The sequence below is a fragment of the Callospermophilus lateralis genome, chromosome 18, assembly GCF_048772815.1.
Source record: "Callospermophilus lateralis isolate mCalLat2 chromosome 18, mCalLat2.hap1, whole genome shotgun sequence".
Taxonomy (NCBI): domain Eukaryota; kingdom Metazoa; phylum Chordata; class Mammalia; order Rodentia; family Sciuridae; genus Callospermophilus; species Callospermophilus lateralis.
Window position 1 is genome coordinate 14,543,162 of NC_135322.1, and position 13,877 is coordinate 14,557,038.

At 54.8% G+C, this 13,877-nt stretch overlaps 2 protein-coding genes across 4 annotated transcripts in view; both read right to left on the reverse strand.

The window, feature by feature from the left end:
* Positions 1 to 100: 100 nt before the first annotated feature.
* Timm50 (translocase of inner mitochondrial membrane 50) lies at positions 101 to 7,217 on the reverse strand. Of its 2 annotated transcripts, none has more exons than XM_076838707.2 (11): positions 7,073 to 7,217; positions 6,002 to 6,188; positions 5,527 to 5,558; positions 5,299 to 5,320; positions 3,450 to 3,508; positions 3,241 to 3,360; positions 2,849 to 2,953; positions 2,659 to 2,757; positions 1,704 to 1,860; positions 1,250 to 1,356; positions 101 to 315 (listed from the first exon to the last, which is right to left on the reverse strand). In XM_076838707.2, exons 1-11 carry the CDS (start codon positions 7,178 to 7,180, stop codon positions 214 to 216), a joined length of 1,098 nt encoding a protein of 365 aa, XP_076694822.2. In that variant the 5' UTR covers positions 7,181 to 7,217; the 3' UTR covers positions 101 to 213. The 2 variants fall into 2 exon arrangements, with proteins under 2 accessions (XP_076694822.2, XP_076694823.2); XM_076838708.2 differs by having other exon boundaries at positions 6,002 to 6,152; positions 7,073 to 7,216.
* A 2,032-nt stretch (positions 7,218 to 9,249) lies between these two features.
* Supt5h (SPT5 homolog, DSIF elongation factor subunit) overlaps positions 9,250 to 13,877 on the reverse strand; it is a 28,802-nt gene continuing 24,174 nt past the window's right edge. For both annotated transcript variants that reach the window (XM_076839642.2, XM_076839641.2), the window contains 10 exons: positions 13,364 to 13,448; positions 13,047 to 13,166; positions 12,869 to 12,971; positions 12,664 to 12,791; positions 12,470 to 12,575; positions 12,023 to 12,181; positions 11,747 to 11,915; positions 11,436 to 11,639; positions 9,756 to 9,851; positions 9,250 to 9,681 (listed from right to left, as the gene is read on the reverse strand). In XM_076839642.2, the coding sequence (XP_076695757.1) occupies positions 9,538 to 9,681; positions 9,756 to 9,851; positions 11,436 to 11,639; positions 11,747 to 11,915; positions 12,023 to 12,181; positions 12,470 to 12,575; positions 12,664 to 12,791; positions 12,869 to 12,971; positions 13,047 to 13,166; positions 13,364 to 13,448 (1,314 nt within the window). In that variant the 3' untranslated portion in view covers positions 9,250 to 9,537. The remainder of the gene's footprint in view (positions 9,682 to 9,755; positions 9,852 to 11,435; positions 11,640 to 11,746; positions 11,916 to 12,022; positions 12,182 to 12,469; positions 12,576 to 12,663; positions 12,792 to 12,868; positions 12,972 to 13,046; positions 13,167 to 13,363; positions 13,449 to 13,877) is intronic.

Below are 13,877 nucleotides of genomic sequence, written 5' to 3' on the forward strand. Positions count from 1 at the left end.
GCCTCTGCTCTGTTCAGCAGTCAGCTGGCCACTGAGGAATGATGACCCAAGTCCCGGACCTCACCCTGATGCCCCATCTGGAGACTCTCCGGACACAGGATTGTGCCATCTGGGATGCACTTTATTGGACATGTGGCTGCCCAAGCCTTGGTCTGGGAGCACTGGGGCCTGAGGCCCTGAACCCAGGCAGTGAGTTTGAGGAGGCCCAAAGCATCAGGGCTGTTTGGAGCGAGGCCACAAGCGGCTGGTGAGAGAGCCGAAGAAGAGTTTCTGCTTGTTGGACTTGGCGAGCTCAGCCAGGCGCTGCTGTTCCTCCTGTGGTCAGGGGACAAGAGGAGGAGGAGGTCAGCCTGGGGTAGGTGGGTTTCCTCCCACACTGCCAGTCCCCAGCCTCAGCCCAGGGGCCAGCCTTCCTTTAGACTTTGGCCCAGGGCCCACTCCCCTCCCCAAACCAACAGAGCACTGCACGCCAGCTCCAGCCCATTCACACACTGGTAAGGGCCAGCTGCGTCACAGGAGCTCAACCTCAGATGCCTGGGGGACACCACACTCAGATCCCAGGCCCTCGGAATTTTCAACCATGAACTTCAGCAGTTTCTCAGGCAGAAAATTTTCAGAAGCCCCATCTCAGACCCTAGACCCCATCCTGGATACTGGGGGAGACCCCAGATCCAAAGACCATAGCCTTCTTCAACAGACTGCCCTGTCCTACTCTGAGCCCCAGTGGCTGGCATGGGGGAAGCACCTGACCCAGGTCTCCAGGCCTTCTCTGGGCACTTAGGGGCTCTAGCTAGCCCCAGAAAGCCAACCCAGAATCTGGCCAACCGCAGCCTGGACCTGAGCATCTTTTCTGACTCGAGCCACATACCAGTGTCCCTCCAGGACCAGCAAAATTCCCTCCCCAGACTCCTGGCCAAGTGCCATGGATACCTCCCTCCAGACATGATCTAAACCTTAAGTCTACCTCCACAGGGAGTCCCCAGGACTGCTCACAAGTGTCAAGGACATTCCCTCCTCCAGACCCATCTCACGTTCTTTCCATTTCCTGAGCAGCTCATAGAACCAGGCCACTCTCCTCGCCACATCCCTGCCCAGAAGGCTGTGTCACCGCCCCAGGTCACAGATACTGAGGCAAAGGAGAAGGTACTGGCCAAGGTCACAGTCAGCCAGGGGACAGTATAGAGAGGGGCTGCTTCAGGAACCTCCTTCGGGAGCCTCAGAAGGGACCGTGGGCGTGGAGGAGTCCAACCTGCTCGAGCTGGCTCTGCCGCTGCTTGAAAGCCTCCAGCGGGTCGTCCTCCAGGGCGTAGTGCTCCAGCACAGTCCGCACGTCCTCCACTTGGTTCAGAGCAATGGCTGCGGGCACAACAGGACGCGGTCAGCCAGCCTTGAGGCCCAAGGGAGGCAGAGCCCTCAGGGCCAAGGTCAGATCCTAGACCGACACTCCCTGGAACGCTCGCAATGCTCCACAAGGGCTCCCCCGACATTCCCAGGGGAGCACCCAGGCACAGGAGTCTCTGGGACTCCAAGATGCTCGTGGCCTCTGCCCCTTGACTGCAGTTTGCTTTCCCAGCACTGGAGACAGCCCAGGGCCTCACTTGACTGCCAGTGAACAAGGAAGACAAGGCAGAATCAAGCATCTGCCATCACCTTGAGGACCAGGTCCCTGGGGTCAGGGGCTAGGAGGGCGGGACCAGCCTCACTCTTAAGGAAGGCAGACAGGTCCAACAAGACCCGGTCGTCGGAGTTGCCGTCCCAGGGCCGCAGGGCGACACCGTTGTAGGGCTGCAGGCGGAAGGCTTCCTTCTTGCAGTCTACGACCACCACTCGGGCCGGGTCCCGATTCAGACACGAAATGTCCTGGAAGTGGGCGACAGGTCAGGTCACTCTCTGTGCCCCTCCCCTCCCCACGAGGAACATGCACACACAAGGCATCACCATGGCCAGTCTCCCAAACTCCACCTGCAGAGCCCTCGGCCTCTGGCTGGGCGGAGTCAACGCCAGCTCCTAGGCCCTCTTGGGATGGGCGGGCCCTGGCGTGTCCAACTACTGCCCAGGTGAGGTGACTGTGATATGCTGCAGGTCAAGGAACCTCTTGCCCAGGAAAAAGAGGTGCAGATGGACCCACAGCAACACACAGGGAGTCACACAGACTGACACAGATCTTCGTCACAGTCCATGCACCGTTGAATCCCAACGTAAGCCCCCAGCCCCACCAAGACCCAGATAGAAGCCCAACAGACGCCAGGGCACAGGGAATTCTGGAGCCGGGCACAGAGAATCCTGGAGCCAGGCCCAGACCCCAGCATGTGTTTCCAAAAACAGGCTCATGGGAGCAACTGTAATTATCCACTGTCCTGAAGCACCCAGTTACAGACACAGAGAGACGAAACTCCACATCACTACCCCTCACCCATCACTCCACATCACTACCCCTCACCCAAAACTGTCTTCTTTAGGGAGACCCCACTTCTCCCCACTCCCCCAGATTCTGGAGGAAGGGCCAAAATGCTCCGCCAAGCTCAGGTCCTGCCAGGAGAATGAGATCTGTACAGAATCACAAGCAGGGTGGAGGCCGGGACTGGAGCTCAGCCCTCTTTCTGGCAGTGCTGGCACCTGAGCGCACCCCAGAGGCCCACCATGACCCCCACACGGCACCTTGACATGGTGTCCGTCCATGTATCTAGTGGCATCCCGGAAGAGGCGGTAGGAGATGAAGCCATGAGGGTCCACACTGTCGATGAGTGGAAACGCAGTCTGGGGGGATCGAGGAGAGGTCAGCTGGGTCTGGCCCAGCAGATCTCTTGCTCCCCACATCACCCATGCCTGCTCTGCCCCGGAGCCTCACCATGCCCGTCTCTGACGTGAAGATGACGATTTCGTACAGAGGTGCAAGCTGCTGGAACAAGGTCTCAATGCCTGGCCGCTTCTTGAACCTCCAGCCAGTAGCCAGCTGGGGGATGAGGGCAGTGAGCCACCAGGACCACGAGGGGCCCGGGGCCTAGACCCAGCCAGGGGGTTCCCAGAGCCAGGGTTCCCTCTGTTCTTGGGGGTTTGAGAACACAACGGCTAAGAACTAGAGTCTAGAGCAAGAGCCGACTCCTGGCACGCCCCCGACAGCCCCACAGTGGGCACTGAAAGCGAGGCAGTGGGAAGAGACAGGCCCTCCCCAAGATCACATAGCACCCCCAGCCCACTGCACAGGAATATCCCCAACCCGCTGCCTTCCCCGAGACACACCGACCACTCAGGGTGCAAGAGGACACCAGTGAGCTCCAAGACAAGTGTGTAGGGCGGCTGGTAGTATGGCTCCCGCAGAGGGTCTGGAAGAAGGCAGGGGCTGGTGGGCTCAATGATCATCTGTGGGACAGAAAAGGGACAAGGGTGCTTGACACAGAAGCTGGGGGCTGAGGACGGAAGGTAGGGACCAGGCCCAGGTCCCTGCTTACCTGTCTATAATCTTTGAAATATTTGTATGTCCGACGTAACTGCTGGACCAGAATTGGATCTAGGAGAACATCGGGCACAAAGGATTCCAAGATAAGCTGCTGCTCGACCTCCCAAACACCAGAGGTTTGTGATCCACCAGACACACAGCAGGTCTACTCCCGCCTGGTTTCAATCAGCTCATTTCCAGGCCAAAAGGTAGATGGCAATGACATATTATCAGGTGGGAACAAAGATATTCATTTACCCAGTTTTTAAAAAAATATGTTTGATTGTAGATGGACACAATACCTTTATTAATCTTTATGTGGTGCTAAAGACAGAACCCAGTGCCTCAGCCATGCTAGGTGAGTGCTCTACTGCTGAGCCCCAGCCCCAGCCCCCTCACTTACCCAGTTTTAATGTGAATACTTACTTCCACACTCCATGCCAGGTATAAAAATAGCCCACCTAAAATTCAGACATATAGTGGCTAGGGCTGTGGCTCAGTGGCAGAGTGCTTGCCTCGCACATGTGAGGCACTGGGTTCGATCCTCAGCACCACATGAAAATAAATAAACAAGATAAAGGTATTGTGTCCATTTACAACTAAACAAAAATATTTTTAAAAAATTCAGACATGTACACCTTTTGATCTTATGCCAGTGTTTAGTCCATCCTGAGCTTGAGATGTCTGCTCGAAGCCAGGGCACTAGTCTAGTTATACTACAGTGAACACAGAGATTCTCAACTAAGAACACTTTTATTTATCTTGTCCCTCCGACACACACTACCACCGTAAATTTGGCAATGTCTAGAGACCTTTTTTTTTTTTTGATGCTAGGACTGAACCCAGGATCTCACCCACACTAAACATGGGCTCTTCCAAGCTGCACCCCAGCCCATGGGGACAGTTTTGATTGCCATGATTCTGGCACCTAGTGCGTAAATATAATTATCCTGGGTGCTGCTAAACATCCTATAATACACAAGACAGTCCCCTCACAGTAAAGAATGATCTAGTTCAAACTGTCAATAGGGCTGAAGGTGAAAAACCCTGGTTTAAATGAGTACACTGGCTTCAGCTGAAACCGAGAGCTTCCAGGAGTGCCCGCTGGAGGGCAGTATTTTCAGTCCAGTTCTACCTAAGGGCCAATCTCTGAAAAACCACAATATTGAAACCAGTTAATATGCACATTTTAAACCGACGTCTCTACCTGCCCAATTTAAATCAGCATATTGATTTGTTGAAGCCACTATAATTTTATATCTGCCCAGTTAAAATATACTCACCCCGATGCCTCGCTGCAACAATCAGTATAACAAACTCCCCAGCACAAAACAGGTGGCTTTCTGGATCCACCAATTTTACTTTTCTCTTGGGAAGGGCCAGGTGTGACAGAATTGACAACTACTATCCAATTTGTCAGAAGCTCCCCATCAAAAGCTGGTTAATGAGAGGGGGAGGGAAGGAGGCATTGTTTTGGAAATGAGGAGCCTGGTGGGGTAGGAGCTTAGGGGAAAAAAAAGAGGCTGTCATAAAGAGGAGGGGGTTAGGGGCTGCAGATGCTCAGATCTAAGGCACAGGAAGCCATGTGTCTGGGGATAGACTGCCCTGTCTCCCCAAGCCCTCCCACCCGGGTTCCCCTCCCCCATCTGTCCTAGGCCATCTGCTCCTGGGTTGAGGGGCCAGGAAAAGGGCTGGAGCTTTGTAATGCCTCTCCCCCAAGCCATCCAGCTGCTGCCCCCCATGTCTGTGCCCCCCCAAAAGAAGGAGGAGGGGCTGGGAGCACCAGATAGGGAGGGCTCCTGTGCCTAAGTGGCACAGTTAAGAGGGCCAGGGGACCCCAGAATCTATGCTTGTTGACTTACCATTGTCGAATTCATCAGGAATCTGGGAGGTGGAGAGAAAAATGGAAAGTTTGGGAAGGAAGAGGCAGGGCCCCAACATACTTATAAAAGGTTCTCCAAGACCTCTGAGAGGAGTAGAAGGTCCTTGGGAGGGAGAGGCTCACTCCAGGCCAGAGACAAGCCTGAGTAGACCAAAAGGAACCCACCCTCACAAAGGAAGGACTCCGGCAAGGCCGTGTTGCCCCTCACCTTGGCACCGTTTTCATCCACAGGGTTGTTTCCTGCAAGGGAGACAATCAATGGAAGACATGGGGACCCCATCTCCTGGCTCTTGAGGGTAGAGGGTATGTCAGGGGCTTGGACTCCTGGGTCTGAGAGAGAGGGCTAGAGGTATGGCCTCCTAAATTCAAGGGAGGAGGGGACTGGGATGGACTTTTGTGTGCTGAGGGAAGACACAGCTTAGAAGGCTGGTCCAGGCTATCCTCCTCTATATTCCTTCTTCCAATTGGTTCCCCATAGCCCGATACAGGAACCAGCTCGAGAGACAGAAGTGGTAGAAAGGAGACTTCTCCAGTTTTCAAAATAGGTGTCCTAGTTGGCAGCCCTACTGAAGGGTCAGAGAATGAAGATCAGTGAAGCCACTACGGGGAAAGAGGGGAAGGTTCCACAGTAGAATTCAGGAAGCCAGCAGAACAAAATTGGGGGGCAGGGGCATGTCCCTCACCGAAAATATAGATGATGCTCACAGTCCCACCAGCTCCAAGCAAACCAGCAAGCCAAAGTGCAACTTTTTTGGCATAGCTGGGACCTTCTGAGCCTGGCTGCTGCTGTGGCCCCTGGGCTTTAGTGCTCCCATGGCTTCCAATCTCTGCAGCCTGCAGATTGGGGGAGGAGTGGAGGAAGGCGGTTAGCTAGGAGAGGAGAGAGACAAGGTCAGGATACTTTGACCTCTACTCTAGTTCAAGTAGAATCAAAATCAGAAGCCAAGAAGCAGACACCCACATAACTCCCAGCACTGTATTCTTGGAAGGGCAACTGAGAGGACCCCCTTCAGAGAGTCTAAACTAGACTGTACAGGGCAACGAATCCAGGAATTTAAGAACTGACAGGCCAGTTTACCCAGGACCCTGGAGGTAAGAGGACTGGAGGGTCTGGAGTCCAGCAAAGTCAGTCAGGGAGACTAAGGGATCAGGTCGCCCAAAACTGGGGTGCCTGAAGTTGGGGGACAGAAGGCACACGGGACAAGACAGAGTTAAAACATCCGGATTCCTAAGGCTCAAGGTAGCAGGGTCTAGAAAAAAAGGGACAGGAGTGGGGGCAGGGAAGAACAACTTGTATGGGACTTGGGGAAAAAAGGGAACGGAAGTGATGAACTTGGAGGTCAGAATGGTTGGGATCTGTCCACATGGAAGAAGGTCGAATCCGAAGCCTGGACATCTACTTCACTACCACTAACAACTCCAAGAAAATACCCGCCAGGCCAGGCTGGAACCCCAGCGTCCCGGGTCCCTCCCCGTCGTGTTATCACCTGAGTGTTCACTGACACAGGGAAAGAGGTGACCTCTTCGGCCGCCCACGTGGGTGGGAGGTGTGATCCAGAGGATGCCCTTGGGCCCCAACATCCATCCCAGGAAGCAAATGTGTCCCTGGCAGGCAGGGAAGCACCCCTCAAACGCAGGCGGATTTCCATTCAGCACCCTGAGGTGCAGCATCCCAGAACCCCTGCCCGGCAGCTATACGTCCGAAATTTCATGGAGGAGCCCAGGCACCCAGGGCCCAATCCCATTCAGCTCACCTGGTCTGGGGCTCGGGGGGGCGGCGTCGCCAGCCTCGTGCACAGCCCCCGCGCGCCGAGCCAGAGCCCGCTCCGCAAGCGCGAGAACAGCGCCGCCGAGGCCGCCATCTTGCGCTGACGCCACGAGGCCCCGCCCACTCGCTCCCTCTTCTCCCGCCCCGGGCGCAGGCTGCCGCCAATGAGGACGCAGAGTAAAGGTGGGTAGACGGGTGCCTGAGAGAGACAAAAGGCTCCAGGCGGATTGCCGCAGGTGCTATCGCCTTAGATTTCTTTATTAGCTGTCTCCCAGGCACACCAATTGGAGTACAGTCAGCTGGCACCACGCCCCCCTCAATCCTTAGGGAACATCAGTTCTGCAAATGGACGAGGCAGGGACGAGGATAAGACCTATTGCTTGGAGGTAAAACTAAGGCTAGGGCTGGGGCTGTATGTCAGTGGTACAGCGTTTGCCTAGCATGCATGAGGCACTGGGTTCGATCCTCACTCAGCACCACACAAAAATAAGTAAAAGGTTTAAAAAAAAACAAAAACCCAATGATAGCTGTCTCCCCTAAGGGGGTCTTTATCTTCACCTCTCAATTTTCAGAAGTGGAAACAGACCCTGGAGGACATCTGAAAAGCCAGCCCTGAGATGGAATCTGCCTTCTTTCCCATACTCAGAACTCTTCTTGCCCCTTCTCCATGAATTCTTATAAAAGGACTGGAGAGGCAGCACAGCGCCATGCGTGGCTGGAGAGGGCCCTTAATAGTGAGCGAGAAATCAACGAATTTGAGTTTGCAAAAGCCGTGAATGTTTGCCAAATCATTTTCAGTGTGTGTGGGCTCTGATAACTTATATATAAAAACCAAAAATATTGATGTAGCAAAAGCCCGGCAAGGTAATGAAACGGAATCCAGGGTGGGGTTACTGCTGAAGGGGATGGATTGGGGCTGCTGCCAAAATTGGTTCTCTCTCTGGTACCTATTGTTTCCTAAGCTGGGAAGTGGGACATGGGTCTTCGTGGTTATTTACTTATTTTAGGTACCAGGAATTGAACCCAAGGGCACTTAACCACTGAGCCACATCCCCAGCTTTTTTAAAAATTCTGAGACAGGGTCTCACTAGATCTCTTGCAGCCTAAGTTGCTAAGACGGCTTTGAAACGGAGATCCTCCTGCCTCAGCTTTCCAAAAAAGTGGGATTACAGGCGTATGCCACCCTGCCCAGAGGTATCTTTTTAAATATCTGAAGTATTTTATAATACTGTCATATTTGTAGAAGTGTTAATACTGGTTGGGCGTGGCGATGCATGCCTATAATCCCAGTGGCTTGGGAGGCTGAGACTGGAAGATCACAAGTTTGAGGTCAGCCTCAGCAATTTGCCAAGGCTCTGTGCTCCTTAGTGAGACTCTGTCTCAAAAAATAAAAAGGGCTGGGAATATGGCTCAGTGGTTAAGCACTTCTGGGTTCCATTCCCAGTAAACCCCTCCCCCCAAGAAGATATTAACGATGTAATATCAAATGAGGAACAGGAAGTTCAAGATACAAAGCCCCATTCTTTTTTAGTTGTAGATAGACACAATACCTTTTAGGGTGCTGAGGATTGAACCCAGTACCTCACATGTGAGAGGCAAGCACTCCACCACTGAGCTAAACCCCAGCCAAACCCCAGCCCCCAAAGCCCCATTCTTAACATTGCTCCCACTCCTGTTACCATGTTATCAGAAGCTCCAGTAATTCTGGTGTCACTGCTCTTGGAACTCAAGATAAAGGTCCATCAAGTGTGCTGCTAGGCGACATTTAGGTTGTAGGGCTTGTTTTTTATTTTTATGTGGTGATAAGGATCGAACCCAGTGCCTCCTATATGCCAGGCAAGCGCTCTACCACTGGGCTACAGCCCCAACCCCTGTAGGGCGGGGATTGACTGTGATTTTCACTTAGTAGAATTCATGCCTGAGTAAGAAGTAATTTTGTTAGTCACAGAGCAAGCTCTGTTCCAATGACCTCTTTCCAGTGTCTTCTCATCCACCCCTCTCATGAGCCTTCTGAGGTACAAACTCATTTTCTAGATGGGAGAACTTTGATAGTTTCCAGTTCTTTACCCCAAAGCACAAAAGTAAGTAAGCTGGCTTTGTAAATAACCCCACTACAAACAAGACTCTCTCTACCCGCCCCCCCGCACCCCACATACAGCTCTGTCCAAACGTCTTCTTTTTATTGAAAGACCATAAACACAAAAGCAAGCTGGGGGCAGCGGGGTGTTAGAAGTGGGGGACCCTTCCCCAGATTCTACTCTGATTCCTATGAGCATCAGGGAGGAAGAAGGTGGAAACCCAGAAAAGAAGATAAAGAAACTCCAAAATGATCAGCGTAGCCCTACTCCAAGCCCAGGATTCTGTGTCAGGTTCAAGGGCCAGGGAAGGAAGGAGGGTCCTGGTCCTCTTCATCTGCCAGGTCATCTTCTGAATTCTACCTCTCCTCCTGACTTAGGCCTCCAGGAGCTTCCCCAGGAAGCGGAGGTTGAGGATCTTGAGCTGCTCATCAAGGTCCATGCGGACGATGCCATCCTCACCATCGATGCTCAGCAGGACTCCGGTGGCCTCCCGATCCTCACCCAGGATCACCTTTACCTGAAGTGGGGGGACATAGAATCAGCGCCCCATGTCAGCAGCCTGACACCCCTTGGCCCCGTCCCCTGACCTACCTTGTTGTTCTTGGTGGGGGTGATGGGTTCCAGGTGCTCACTGGAAATGCTGACGACCTTCTCACTATCCTTCAGGTACACAGAGCACATGCCTCCCTGTGGGGTAGGCACAGCCTGGTCAACCTGTCCTGTTCCCACTCTCCAAGGGACACAGGCTACAGGCTCATTCTGAAAACTCAATCCCCATGTGATAAGTGAGCAAGGATGGCCACAGCTGTGCCTGGTTCCAAGGCTGGAGCCAATGATGCATGGTGGCAGGGAAGGTGGGAGGGTGACCAAGTCAGCAAGAGAAGCCCCAGGATGAAGCTAACTTGGGCCAAACGGGGACTACTTCTCAGGCACCTGACTCTTCATGTCCTCAAATGGCCTTGGCTTCTTTCTACCTGCCCCCCATCCTGGGCCCTGGTGTCAGATGGCCCCACAGCCCAGTCAAGCTCTGGACCTCATCTTTGTCACCAATAGTGGTCCAGCTCTGAGGTCTGTCCGTTCAGCCTCCGGAGAGTCTCCTCTCCCACCTCGGTTCCTCCTTCCTTCCCCATGGCACTGCCACAGAGCAACCTGACGCCCCCAACTCCTCAGGGCTCCAAGACCCCAGTTTCACCACCTCCACTCCCTCCCTGACACTGCAACATGGAGAATCAGTTCCAAACCACAGACCCGAGCCCATCACTCCCCTGCTGCCTAGATGCCTCCGTGGTTCCCCAGTGCCCGCTGGATGGTCCAAAGTTCTCTAGGCTGGCACAGGACCTGGCCCAGCCACTCCTCTGACTTCACTGCTCACCTTCCCCTTGGCTATTTATATTCCAGCCAAAATGGACATACTTCAGCTCCACGAAACGTGCAGCTCCCTGTCCTCTCCTTGGCCGAATCCTATTCGTCCCTCAGGTCGTGGGCTTGGAAGTCTCCCTTTCCACAAAGTCCTTCCTGATTCCCCCCTAAAGCTGGGTAAGGTGCCTCCTCTCCGTCACCCACCAGCTCCTCTAGGCTTGCCTCATCCCAGCTGTGCCCACTCTGGACTGTCCCTGTCTGAGGACATATCTGCCCCCTGTCCCCAACCCCTGGAACGTGAGGCCTGTGAGGGCAGGGTCGGGAGTATCTTAATCTCTGATGCTGTTTGACTCAATCAACATTCACAATCAGAGAACCCACCAGGGTAAGCGCCAAGCTTTCCTGCAGCACCTGCAGAACCACACTGACCTGAGCCCCAGGCCTGAGCTGGCGCAGAGAATCCCTGAGCACGAGCAGGCACTGGCCAGACAATGCACGGAAGGAAGACAGGAAGGTGTGTGTGGAAAGGTCCTGAACTTGGCTGAGTGTGAAGAAGGGAGAGGCCGGGAGGCCTGGAGGAGCCCAGGGGTGTGGATGCCTGACATCAAGCCCAAGCCTGGTTCTGACAAGGTGCTCGGGACATGTTACTGAGCTGATCTCAAAGGACTATGATGGAAATCAACCACCTTCTCCGTTTCAGGTCACAGACTTTAGTTGTGAATGCGGCAGGCAGAGATGAGTATGATGGGCAGAAACCCTGAACCCTCCCGTGCCTGTCATCCTATGGATGGATCTTTGTCAATGTGGTCAGTTAAAGAACAAAAACAAAAAAACCCAAACATGAAAATTGGGGGCACCCAGGGAGAGGATGCCTGCTGACCAATCACCATAACATGCCTGTTTCCCACTCACCGTGACACTACGGATGACTCCTGTCTGACCCACCACCTGTGTGTCCAGGTAGGTGTCCCGCACCTTCACCTGGATGTCAGTGGTTACCCAGTCGCTGGAGTTCTGCTCAATGCCTGAGCCAGGTGTGTGCGGGTTGTAGCCACCAGGGGAGGGAGCTCCAGGTGTCATCGGACTATAGCCAACTGGGCTAGGGCTGGGGCTTGCCTACAGGGGAACAGAGGATAGTGTCACTGGAACAGTCACTTGGCCTGGCTGTAGGCCACAATCCATTCTAGCCCACTGCTCTGCAGGGCATCCAAGGTGACCAGTACCTGATAGGCCATGGGCGAGGGTGTGGGGTGGTAGCTGGCTGGCGAATGGGTGTTTTGGTAGCCTGCTGGGCTTGGTGCCACCTGGTGGTAGCTCTGGGGACTGGGGCTGGGCTGGTAGGAGCCTTGAGGGGAGGGGGCGGCATAGGGGGAGAACTGGTCTGTGTTGTACCTGAAGACACAGGAAAGAAGGGACATTTGTTCAGCAGGGAAGGTACAGGGGGTGAGGCAGTGGGAGGGTGTGTGCAGCCGTAATCAGGGCTAACCCAGGGCACTCACATGGCTGGCGTCCCTGGAGTCTGTGGGTTGTACTGTGGGTTGACCTGGGGGGAGGAAGGATCTGGATAGCCAGGTGTTTGGGGGTTGGGGGTCCCCCCATAGGCCTGTGGAGACGGAGTAGGCTCATCGTCGAAGGCGTACTCATACTCTTCTTCAGCCCTGTTGGGGACAGAAGTCAGCTGAGAACTGGGGATGGTAAGGTGGCAGATGCTGTTGGATGGCAACACATGCCATTCCACAGCAGAGACCATGAGCAGATGGGGGTCACCTGCCCAGGCATCATAGCAGTGGCTATCCACAGTGGCCGGATGGCCCCATTCCCAGCCACACCTACTCATGCCTGGGCCTTCGGGTACATCCCCCAGAGCCTTCTGCCCCTGGATGCCACAACATACCCATTCACATGCCCAAGCCCCTGCACCCCGTGCCTCAGAACCTGGCCCTCACCGTGATGGTGTGTTGGGGTTGTTGGGGTCCCATGCCCCACTCTGGGCAGGAGTGCGGCTGCCATCATGTAGGGGTGTCTGTGAGCCATAATGTGGAGTGCGGCTGCCTGTAACGTGAGAGACATGCATGCCCACCATTATGTCCTATCCTGCCCCCCCCCGCGCCCCCCCCCCTCACACCCTGGCCATACTCACCATCCTGGAGAGGTGTCTGCGAGCCGTACATGGGTGTGCGGGAGCCAGAGCCATACATGGGTGTCTGGGAACCGTACATGGGCGTCCGCCCGTAAGTTGTGGTCATGCCACCAGGACGTCGAGAGCCGCTGTGGACAGAACAGTGTGAGTGGGGCCTTCACACCGCCCCTCACCCGCCACTGGCCCTCCCCTGGCCCAGCCGTACACCGTGGTGAGACGCTGGCGATCCACCGAGATGGTCTGGCAGGTGGAGTGCAGCTCCACACGGGCTGTGGACTCGGTGGCATCCTTCACCACACCAATGTAACCTGTGGGGAGCAGGAGGTCAGGTTTGGGCTTCCCCACCTGGCCCCACCAGGCCTCCACTTGGCCTTGAAGGTCACCTTTGTAGGGTCCCTGGGAGATGCGCACTGTCTGGCCAATGAGCTCATTGTCTCTCCTCCCTCGGCCCCTGCTCATGCCGCCACCACCTCCACCTGGGCTACCGAAGCCTCCATGTTGACCTGGGAGGGAGAAGAATGTCACCAGAGCCCTAGGACCGCGTCCTCCCCTCCAACATTTCTGCTTGACATGTTGGGTTAGGAGCATCCTGTGTCCAACCCTGACCCCTGAGCAATGAGTGGCTTGAGCTGAGAAGCCAAGGTTCCCCTCCGCACCCTCCCACCCCCCAGACACACCCCTGGCCTCTGACCCCCCTCACCTCCAGCACTGGGGTGCATGGGACTGCTGATCCGGGGGCTCATAGGTACAAAGCCGCCCACGGTGAGGTTGGTCACATCTCGGGGCTAGGGGAGGGGCAACGAGTGAACTGCAGGGCCTGGGTGACGGTCTCCAGCCCTCCACACCACACCGACCTTCTCCAATGGACATTTCCTGTCTGACCTGCCCAGCAGCCCTCCCTCCTCCTTCTGGAGATAACGCCTCCATTTCCCTTTGGCGGAACTGCCACCCCTCTGCCGTTGTGGCAGATCCAGATGACTGCGCTTCCCTTGGCCAAGGAGTGAAACTGAAATGTGGCTAATCAAAAATTTAAGTCCCTAATAACACAAAAACTAAAAGCCATAAGAATTCATCGTCTCATCTTGCAGAGCCCTGAGGTCACCTCCTGGTCCCTGGTACCCAGACCAGAGTTCCTTTTTTATACATGATTATGTACAAGTCCTACCTCGGGGCCTTTGCAGCTGCTATCCCCCCACACCAAGTTCACGGCTCTC